Source organism: Sparus aurata, chromosome 10 (genome assembly GCF_900880675.1).
Source record: "Sparus aurata chromosome 10, fSpaAur1.1, whole genome shotgun sequence".
Lineage (NCBI taxonomy): Eukaryota > Metazoa > Chordata > Actinopteri > Spariformes > Sparidae > Sparus > Sparus aurata.
Window position 1 is genome coordinate 22767494 of NC_044196.1, and position 10980 is coordinate 22778473.

Here is a 10980-nt window from a genome sequence, read left to right on the forward strand (position 1 = left end):
CTTAACATAAATCAAACAGCAACTCAATATAACATGTAACAAAATTGTAGTAAAAACGTAGGTACATACACTCCAGTGAACCTCGTTCTAAAATACACTTTTGGTGCAACTTAAGACACATCATCAGTGTTGACACCTGGGTTCATCGGGTGTTTCGGGTCTCACAACAGACACCCTCACCCAGGGGACCCAGCCGGGGTGATCAAGTCCCGGCTTGTGTCTTAAGAGCATTCGCCCACGACTCGCCCCGCTTGATCCACAGCCATCTGGACGCCTTTTCTGCTGCGTCGCTGATGTTTTTGGTGGCTCTCCTGTTGTGCAGCCCCTTCACTCCTAGCATCTTGAGCGCCCTGATGAGAGACTGGCCAGCGAATCCTCTGCATCCGACCTCGATGGGGTTGCATCGGGTCCTCCATCCCCTGCTTCGGCATTCACCTGCCAGCTCCTCATACTTGGCTCTCTTCCTCTCAAAGGCCTCCTCCATCCGGTCTTCCCATGGAACAGTCAACTCCAGCAGGACCACTTGCCTTGTTGTCTCCGACACCAGGACCATGTCTGGCCTGAGTGTGGTCACTGCAATGTTCTCCAGGAACTTGAGCTGTCTCCCTAGGTCGACCTTCAGCTGCCAGTCTCGGGCTGTTGCCAGCAGCCCCCCTGCTTGACTCCTGAGCTGCTGTGGCTTCTCCCCAGCCCTAACAAAGGCGATGGACTGCCTTGCTGGTTGTTGGTGTTTGCTAGTGGAAATCCCTGTGCTGATTGCCTCCGCAATGACCCGTAGCACTTGGTCATGGCGCCAGCGGTAACGCCCCTCTCCTAGTGCTCTCGGGCAGCAGCTCAGGATATGCTCTAGCGATCCAGCTCTCTGGCAGAGAGGGCACAGTGGGTTCTCAGCCAAGCCCCAGCGGTGGAGGTTGGACGGGCTTGGGAGGACATCGTAGACCGACTGGACGAGAAACTTGATCCAGTGTGGCTCAGATCGCCATAGCTCTGTCCATGATATATTCCGGTCAGCTGCCTCCTCCCATCTGGTCCACGCCCCCTGCTGCCGCATCCCTACTGTCCTACTGCAGTGGGCTTCCTCCACCCCTGCCCGGACCTCCTCCTGGATCAGCTGACGCCTTTCCTTCCCCTGTGCCTTGTTGTAGGAAGGTCTTGGGTTGCTCCCGAGTCCTGCCCATCCGGATGCCACTGTTCCTACCAGCTCATTGTGCCGCAGGCGGGACTCAGCCTGGTCGACTGCCTCTTGAGCATGCCACTTCCTGCCGGTCCTCACTTCTATGCCAGCCGAGGAGACTTTGATGTCACTGGAGTCCCTATACAGCAGCACCTCTCTTGCACGGGTAACCATAAACTCCTCCGTCAGACTGCTGAAGGGTAGTTTGAGTTTGTTGTTCCTCCCGTGCAGGGCGATGCTGCGGAGGCTTCGTGGTAGGCCCAACCACTTCCACAGGAAAGAGCTGACCTTCCTCTCGAAGCACTCGACGGTGGTCATTGGCACATCATAGACCAGCAGTGGCCAGAGGAGTCGAGGCAAGATGCCATGTTGGTAGAGCCAGGCTTTAAACTTCCCTGGTAGCCCTGACTTATCCACAGCTGTCAGCCAGGTTCCCAACTCCTGTGTTGTTGCTTGGAGAGCTGCGGTGTCCTTCAAGGTGCAGTCATAGATCTTGCCCAGGCTCTTGACTGGCTTCTCTCCCACAGATGGAATCTGGGTGTCCCCTATTGAGAAGCGAAACCTTTCTGAAACCTTCCCCTTCTTCACCAACAGGGACCTGGACTTGGCTGGCTTGATGCTCATCCGTGCCCAGCAAATGAGACGTTCCAGGCCTTGGAGGATCCATCTACAGCCCGGGACTGATGTTGTAGTCACTGTCAGATCATCCATGAACGCTCTGATAGGGGGCTGTCTCATGCCTGAGTTGGTGAGTGGTCCTCTGCACTCCACCTCTGCTGACTTCACCAGCATATTCATGGACAAGGAAAACAAAACCACAGAAATGGTACATCCTGTGATGATGCCCTTCTCCAGCCGATGAAATGCAGATGTTACTGTTCCGGAAGTGACTCTCAAACTGAAGCAGCTGTAGTAGTCCAGTATGAGGTCCTTGATCTTGCCTGGAACATGGTGTCGGTCGAGCGAGGTTTCCACCAGCTTGTGTGGAAAGGACCCGTAGGCGTTGGCAAGGTCGAGCCAAAGGACTGCCAGATCTCCTTTGCCTCCCCGTGCCTCCCGGATCAGCTGGGTGACGACTCCTGTGTGCTCGATGCATCCTGGGACCTTTGGGACTCCCCCCTTCTGCACAGAGGTGTCAATGTACGTGTTCCTCAAGAGGAACTCCATCATGCGCCGGGCAACAATACTGAAGAATATCTTGCCCTCGACACTGAGGAGTGAGATGATCCTGAATTGCTCGATGGTAGTTGAGCTCTCCTCCTTTGGAATCCAGACCCCCTCTGCGTGTCTCCACTGCTGGGCCACCTTCCCCCTTCTCCAGATGACCCTGAGGATCGTCCACAGTCGCTTCAAGAGTCTGGGGCATCTCTTATAGACCACATATGGCACTCCGCTGGAGCCTGGTGCTGAATTAGATCTCGCTGCCTTGACAACTTCCTCAACTTCTTTCAAAGTTGGCTCCTTGGTGTTAAATGCAGAGGTGGGTTCTGGCGGAGTTATCAAGGTTCTGCATGGCCCAAGATCTTCCTCTCTAGCGCTACCACTGTAGGTGGCATTGAGGTACTTGTTAACCTCGTCTTCAGTGCAGACAAGGTGAACCTGCCTGACTGTAAACAACACACTTGTGTCGTCTCAAGCTCCCAATTCTTCCAGTTTAGGCAAAAGCAAGAAAAGACAATAAAGTGATTCAGAACTAGGCATTTTTAGAGAATGGAGTAACATCAACTTCTGGAGGACCCTAACAACCTGGAACCTCTGATGCCAAAGTGTCTACCGTTTTTTTCCCCTGGGCTTGTTTGATCGGAAGGACCAGTATGCAAGAAGAAGATGAAAACAGGCACAACACATTTCAGATTCATTTGGGAAAAGATGGTCCAAAGAATATCTTGCTGCATTACAGGAAAAACAAAAGTGGAACAGAACAGAACATAATCTTGCAGCAGGACAGGACATCGTTTGATCTGTTCAAATGGAAACAAATACATATCTGCAGATCTTATTGAGACCAGTGACAAAACTGTTTGCCTGTTGTGTTTTAACTGACCCATTTAATAACAACATGTTATTACAAATAGCTTCTCTCATATTAAAGGATTTATTCACAGTATGTACATATTATAAACAGAAGATCAGGTAAAGGCAGTGCATTGTAACAATGTTCATCAGAAGACAAAGATTAGGTTTAATCAAGACATCACTTCCTGTGTGTCCTGTAACATACAACACATGAGAACAAGCAGATCAGTTCAACCTGAAGCTTCATGACATCCTGCAGGAGTCCAGTACAGGAGAGATGAGATATGAATCGTAATTTCTTCTTTTGTTATGGATAAAATTTACATCAGCTACAGAAATGCAAAATGTAAATGTGAAATAAATATACACATTTGTAACTATCTACCTGTTTCCTCTGATCCTGCTGAGCTGGAGCTTTTGTTAAATCCTCTGCTGGAGTTTTCTTTCTTAGACAGACAGTGATAATAAATGGCGATGAACAAACCACACAACTACCACTGCTGCTGTCGGTCCCAATACACAGTAGAGGCTGATCCTTCCTCGACTTGCTGTGTTCGGTCTCTCAGGTGTGTCTGTGTTGGGTCTCTAAGGTTCGGGCCAATCCCTCGCTGCTGTAAAGAGACCAAACAACAGAACAGCTGAAATTCTGTCATATTTCTCAGATACTGTGAGAATGAAGTGAAGGATTGTGGATTGTGGTCGTCCTCAATACTTCTCTTCAGGTTCTTATTGATAAAAAGAAAGCTGATGAATTTAACTTATATAAATATAACTTAATAAAGTTCTACTGACTTCTACTCAACCAACTTACCAGAGACATTGAGCCAACATTCACCAAAGTCCACACCATAGTTTGTCCTCACATCACACAGGTACCGGCCTGAGTCCTCAGTCCTGAGTTCAGACACATGTAGTCTGAGTCGTCCGTCTCTGAGGACGTCTTTGTCCCACTGGACTCGTCCTACAAACTGTTGATCCTGCAACTCTGTGACCACAACACCTCCACGTAGTTCAAACAGGACTGAGACTTTGTGATCAGTTTTCATCTCACAGAAGATAAAAAAGGGGTCCGGGGAAGTGTTAGTTGTGGTTGTGAACGTCCATTCCAGTGTGATGTTGTGGTTCTCCTCTGCCTGATAGGAGGTCTGCGTCACATTCACTACAAATGTTCCTGTTGAGGAGACAGAGAGGGAAAGTGAGGAGCAGACACACTGACAGCTTTAACATGGCAGCCTTTAAACTCCATCTACATGTTTCTGTGGACAGTTTAGTAACATCTCAGAGCTGCAGAGGCTCATCAACATCACGTGTTTGCTCACATGTGGACTACTTCATCTGATTCATTGAATCACAGTGTAATAAAGTGAAGCTGTAAACTAACCACAGACACAGTTGAGGCTGATGAGCAGCAGGATCCTGCAGATCATCTTCTCCCTGTGAGAGGAGACAGAGGTGAAGAGTCATGTGATCACAGTTCAGTCCTCACATGTACCACAACCAACATCTACAATCTGTCTTTAGTTTTGACAATACTCCTTTGTCTTTATTATCCTACTCATTACACACAAGGACTTCACAAATGGACACAGCCTTGATGCTAATGCTAAGCTGCTGTATTGTACTTCTGACACAAGATGGCGCCAGTGGTTAAACAGTGAAGATGAAGATTTCAGTCCAACAGCTTTGATGGTGACTCAGTAAAACACATCAGCAGCTGTTTGATTGTTTGTTTGATGTCATATTAAATTGAAAGAACAGACAATCATTTAACTTCATAATAAAAACAATAAAGTTCCCAAACGATTGTGGACATCTCAGTAAGTAACAACGGCGCCATCTAGTGAGAACAACACAAAACAAGTTTCAACTCTTTGGTGTAAAGCTGTGGGAACCCAATTTCAGTCTTTTCAACAGTTTCTATGTATAAAGAAAGAGATAACAATTGCAAATAAACACAAACAACCTTGAATTTTACATCATGTGTCTCATAGTTCAACAGGTCAAGTCAAGAATAAGATTATTACAAAAGACTTTTAGAAAAGGAAACTAAGTTTCTGGTAGAATTTAACTCCTCAGATGACAAATACAACTTAAATGAACACTTACACATGTCAGGTTGAGAGTATTTTCCAGATGAAATCATGATGAAAGGACAGACTGTAGTGGTCTGTAAGTGTGTTGATACCATCTTTCATGCCAGAACCTTTTTTTATTAAGCGGGCACACCCCTTGCACCCAGAGACCTGATAGGCTACAGGTGTGAGAGTAACCTCAGATTATTTGTTGGTCTGCGTTTAAACTTTAGATGGTATGAATGATCTGAATCCTCCAATCACACGGATCTGTACACTCCTGTATTGCGGGGTTTATTCGAGGGTCTCACGTTGGTTAACACAGTTTTTATCACAATGATGTTACTTTATGTTCACTTTGAACTAAACAACACAGTTTGCATTCTTTAAATACTGTAAAACATCTCAAATCAGGATTTCATGAAGGTTTTTTTTTATTTTGTCAGACTTTCATGAGACATTTAATGCTTGAATGCTTGATGAACAATATTTTCAATATTATGATTGTTGACAATTTGTATTCCTCAGAGGATCTTATTCAAGAAATTGATGCAATAAAAATGTATCTCTTGTCTTCTAGTAATGAATGTGAACTGTAAATCAGTTTGTCACTGTTATACCTGTAAATAAAATTGATTTCAATAATTAATTTTATGACATAATATGAATCTCTCTGATATAAATATCATCGTCTCTTTTCATTCATTTTATCTGAATCTTTGTCTTCTGACGAACATTGTTACAATGCATTGCCTTTACCTGATGTTCGGCTTATAATGTGAACATACTGTAAATAAATCCATTAATATGAGAGAAGTTGTTTTCATTAACATGGTAATCATTGAATACGTCTAATAAAATCATCTAGTTACATCTAAATATAAAGAACTGTGCACTGTGTTCTGTGGAGAGAAGATAACCATCTGCAGCTGTCTTTATGATTTAATTCTGATGCTTCAAACACAAAACTGTGGTTTTAATCCAGACCAGGATGCACCAGAGCACAGTCAAGTAGTCAGATAAGTCTAAGAACTTGTTATCCTCATAGCACATTCCTAATTTGTCCACACACGTTTGTTATATCATGCAGCAAATCAAAACTTCAAGTTGTCATGACATGTCGTACAACTCAGCTTTCAACAACCATGTATTTCTTATGCCTGATAATAATCACCCGCATAGAACACTACTAGTGCAGTTTGTCACAACTCAGACCTACCTTATGTTCTCTACATTTCTGGCAGCAGAAAATGATTTCTAGAGATCATTAGATGTTAGTTTGAATACTAATCTATGAAATTCCTCACTCCAGTCAGAATGTATTACTTGATCGAGTTGTGGTGTAAAGTTTCCTGCGCAGATTCAGCGTGAAATCACGGTTGTTCATGTTGTTTCCTTTCCAGCTTTCTCTCCCTTGATATGTGTTTGAAGCATCAGAATTTAATCATGAAGACAGCTGCAGGTTTTTCTCTTCTCTCTACACAGAACACAGTGCATGATGGGAAACACTTGACTTGTCTCCTGATGGATAGAAGTTTGATCTGAAATATTCTTTATGTTTAAATGTAACTAGATGATTTCATTTGACCATGTTCATTTAACCACTATAACCTTAGCAGAATTAACAAGAAGGCCCAATCATGCTTTAGGGTCACACTGACTTCTTGTTACAGTGACTGACTCTACAGCAGCTGCAGTGTGTGAGCTGTGGGAGTTCAACATCAGTAATCAGTAAACTCAGCAGCATTACATTTAAAACAACAAGATGTTTCTACATCTTCCTTGTAAAAAAAAGTAAATTTTGTCACCTCATCGCTGTCACAGCCTGTCTGTTTCCATGTCTGAAGAGTTTCTTACCTTCCAGCAGCTGTACCTCAACATTTACACCACATGTATTAAAGAATAAAATGTGTTGACCATGAACATGTCACATTTGACAAATACAGTAAACTAACTACAATAATCTGCTTCTTGTGGTCTGTGGAAAAAGTCACCAGATTTAATTTGAAAGACGCTCAACTTTGAGCCTTGTAGCGGTAAGAGAAACTCCATAATCTTTGTGAATCGTTGTCTGCAACATATTCTTAATTATTTGGGCCTTCTTCTTAATTCGGCCAGTGATAAAGAATTAATAGGTCAAATAGAATCATGTAGTTACAAATAAATAAATAAATAAATATAAAGAACATTTCAGATCAAACTTCTTTGGTGTTGGTGTTTATTTTGCATCACCTCTGCCAAATAAACAAGTAGACCCAAATAATTAAGAATGTGTTGTAGACACAATTCACAAAGTCTATCCAGTTTCTGTTAACACAACAAGTCTCAAAATTGAGCGACTTTTTAATGGAGTCTAGTGACTTTTAGACAACAAGAACCACTAAAAAATTAATTAATTAGACCTATTGATATTTTTCTGCCCCACATTTCATTCATTTTATCAAACTCAGGACTTCTCATCTTCATGTTTGTGTGTGACTGTCAGTGCAAAAAGGGAAATATGAGGATGCAGATGTAAGAACAGAGAGTAAGAATAGGAGGAACCACATGAAAGATGTAGAGAAGATTGCTATGGCTGCAAAACAGAAACAGTTTAGCTGAGGGGGAAAACATTGAATTCATAGATTTTTAAGTGGTGGGATCTGAGCACCCTTGAAGGTCAAATAATAGAATCGCTGATTCTAACTGAAACGACTGATTACTTTATTAACTGCTTAGGATTATGACTGTAATGCGTATTTAAACGTAATGATCCAAGAGCCTTTAAACCATTTAGTGAGTGAGGAACTCCGAAGACACTGAGTATCCACTTCCTTTGGTTTCCTGTGGGTCTTTCTGAATGCGGAGCAGCAGGAGCTCCATGGTGTGGAGTTTATCTTTGACATGCGAGATGCTGTTGAGGATGGTGAAAGGTTCCCCCATGTCTTCACTGTGCAGGGTCTAAAAGTACAGGATGAACAAATAAAACGGTTTTAAAAGGGTTCAATCAAAATTTGGCTCAATCTGTCAGCTGACAATAACATTGATGCAATGTTTATTTACTTTACTTACACACAGGTTAATGTGACAAAGTTATATGACATTAATGGTAATTTAGATAATTCATGTGAACAAAACTATGAGACCAAAAATGATTATCCAGTATATCAATTAATTAAGGGACAATGGATTAATTGGTGGTCATTATCTTAATTTCTCAAATGTGAAGCATTTCTCCATTTTATGTTTCATTTTTTTGCTACTTTCTGTTTTTTCACAAAACAGAATATTACTTGAGACAAGTCCTCCAATCAATATTATTTCTATGTTTTAAACTTACTGACCCGAGCCTCACTCCAATATGAAAATGTCTGGAATTGCCAGTGCTCCTTTCAACGATCCACAACCAAAGTCACAACTCGCCTCATCTACAACGAGTTGCGCCTGCAATGTTACAGACATGAGCGCTCTGCGCAAAACGGGACAGGCTCAGGCTCCTGTCTGAGGGCAAAAGTTGGGAACAGCCCCCTTTTCAGAGTCAGGGCATTTTTGGTCTCGCCCCCTTTTATTGAATTTTGTAAATGTGCAGACTGAATTGGCAGCCAGCAAATACTAATTGCCAACATGTTGAAATAAACAAGGCGGAGGGATGAGGTCTTTCTCCGGGTTACCCTGACTTGTGATTCTTCAGGGTACCGCCTACTAGGTACCTCTAGCCTGCACTGCCGTACAAGGATCATCCTGCAAACAGGAGGTTTAAATGTAGGCAGAGAGCGAGGGTTGCATGTGCTTGCTCAGGCAGCACATATGATAAATTGGAATCGATACAGAGAAGATTAGCATGGCCCCTGCAAAAGGATGACACGCAAATTCGTGAAGCGTTTCCACATTTTGAACTGGCTGCCCCGAGACCCCCATATGGAAATGTCTATAACTGCCAGTGCACCGTTCAACGGTCCACAACCAAAGTCACTGTGCGGTGCAAGCAACAACTCGCCTCATCTACAACGTGTAGCGCCTGCAATGTTACAGACATGAGCGCTCTGCGCGAAATGGGAGGCTCAGGCTCCTGTCTCAGGGCAAAAGTTGGGTACAGCCCCCTTTTCAGTGTCAGGGCATTTTTGGCCTCGCCCCCTTTTATTGAATTTTGTAAATGTGCAGACTGAATTGGCAGCCAGCAAATACTAATTGCCAACATGTTGAAATAAACAAGAAGGAGGGATGAGGTCTTTCTCCTGGTTACCCTGACTTGTGACTCTTCAGGGTACCGCCTACTAGGTACCTCTAGCCTGCACTGCCGTACAAGGATCATCCTGCAAACAGGAGATTAAAATGTAGGCAGAGAGAGAGCAAGGGTGATATATATGATAAATTGGAATCGATACAGAGAAGATTAGCATGGCCCCTGCAAAAGGATGACACGCAAATTCGTGAAGCGTTTCCACATTTTGAACTGGCTGCCCCGAGACCCACTCCGATATGAAAATGTCTGTAATTGCCAGTGCTCCGTTCAATGGTCCACAACCAGTCACTGAGCGGTGCGAGCAACACAACCAAAGTCACTGTGCGGTGCGAGCAACGACTCGCCTAATCTACAACGAGTAGTACCTGCAATGTTACAGACATGAGTGCTCTGCGCTAAACGGGAGGCTCAAGCTCCTGTCTGAGGGCAAAAGTTGGGAACAGCCCCCTTTTCAGTGTCAGGGCGTTTTTGGCCTCGCCCCCTTTCACTGAATTTTGTAAATGTGCATACTGAATTGGCAGCCAGTAAATACTAATTGCCAACATCATGAAATAAAAAATAAAATAAAAATCTTCTGATCAGTTTGAAAATGTTGTGTTCGATTTTCTTCAGTGGAATCTTGATCTGTTGTGGTGTTCCTCTGTTGTATTTTTAATGTGTTGTTATTGTTGACATTCAATGTTCAATTTTGTTATTAAATGTAACCTAAAACATTCTACCCATTCTATGTTTTTAAGAAGTCGATGATACTTGGATATGGAAGTAGTCCATTGTCAGGGCTTAATTGTTTTAATTGTAATGAAGGAGAGAATCAAAAGTGGAAAAAAGCTTAATTTTTGAAAAGGCATAACAATAAGAACATGTGTAAGTGGCAGAATTATCAGAGGAGCTCAGAGTTTTTACATTTGAAGAAAGAAGAAGAGAAGAACGAGTTGAACAAAGCTTAATATTTTAAAAGGCATAGTAGCAGAAGGAGTAGTAGAAAGAAGAGGAGGACTAGAAGCCAGACGAAAATTAAGTCTAACGCTTACCCACACCACAACAGTTATAAATGGTACTTTCATGAAGGTTAAACTCCTCTTATTTGATTTTTGTAGATGTGTTAATTTACCTGTATGCCCATTTCGGAGATTTAAACTTGCTAAATTAATCTGTCAGCCTAAGCTAACTACTAAACCGGTGATGGGTACGCAACGGACGGGTAAGCAACGGACACAGGCGCTTCTGAAGTGAGAACTCTTCACAGCCCAATTGTTATTCCCCAAATATTTTTGTATGACCTCCGGAGCACAGCAGCACAACCTAGTGCTGACAGGCAGTTGACACTAGAGTGCCATGAGAGAGATAGTGGTGACAACGGAAGTTCAAAACGCTGGCCAATAACGTGGTCCATGTAGCCCTCCAAAAGTTCCAAGTGCTTGGCGGGCAATTGAATACAATAGGAAACTAAACCTGTATAGTCGTCGACAGCAATACAATCATAACATTTTCTCAGT

At 43.2% G+C, this 10980-nt stretch overlaps 1 protein-coding gene and 2 non-coding genes across 3 annotated transcripts; 2 read left to right on the forward strand and 1 right to left on the reverse strand.

Annotated features, from left to right (window-relative positions):
* Positions 1 to 3222, reverse strand: LOC115589426 (uncharacterized). Its single transcript, XM_030430265.1, has 2 exons — positions 3219 to 3222; positions 1 to 2805 (listed from the first exon to the last, which is right to left on the reverse strand). Exons 1-2 carry the CDS (start codon positions 3220 to 3222, stop codon positions 203 to 205), a joined length of 2607 nt encoding a protein of 868 aa, XP_030286125.1. The 3' UTR covers positions 1 to 202.
* A 5805-nt stretch (positions 3223 to 9027) lies between these two features.
* LOC115590657 (U6 spliceosomal RNA) lies at positions 9028 to 9134 on the forward strand. Its single transcript, XR_003985808.1, has one exon. It is a non-coding gene; the product is annotated as a U6 spliceosomal RNA (small nuclear RNA).
* Positions 9135 to 9587: 453 nt separating this feature from the next.
* LOC115590662 (U6 spliceosomal RNA) lies at positions 9588 to 9691 on the forward strand. Its single transcript, XR_003985813.1, has one exon. It is a non-coding gene; the product is annotated as a U6 spliceosomal RNA (small nuclear RNA).
* Positions 9692 to 10980: the final 1289 nt, after the last annotated feature.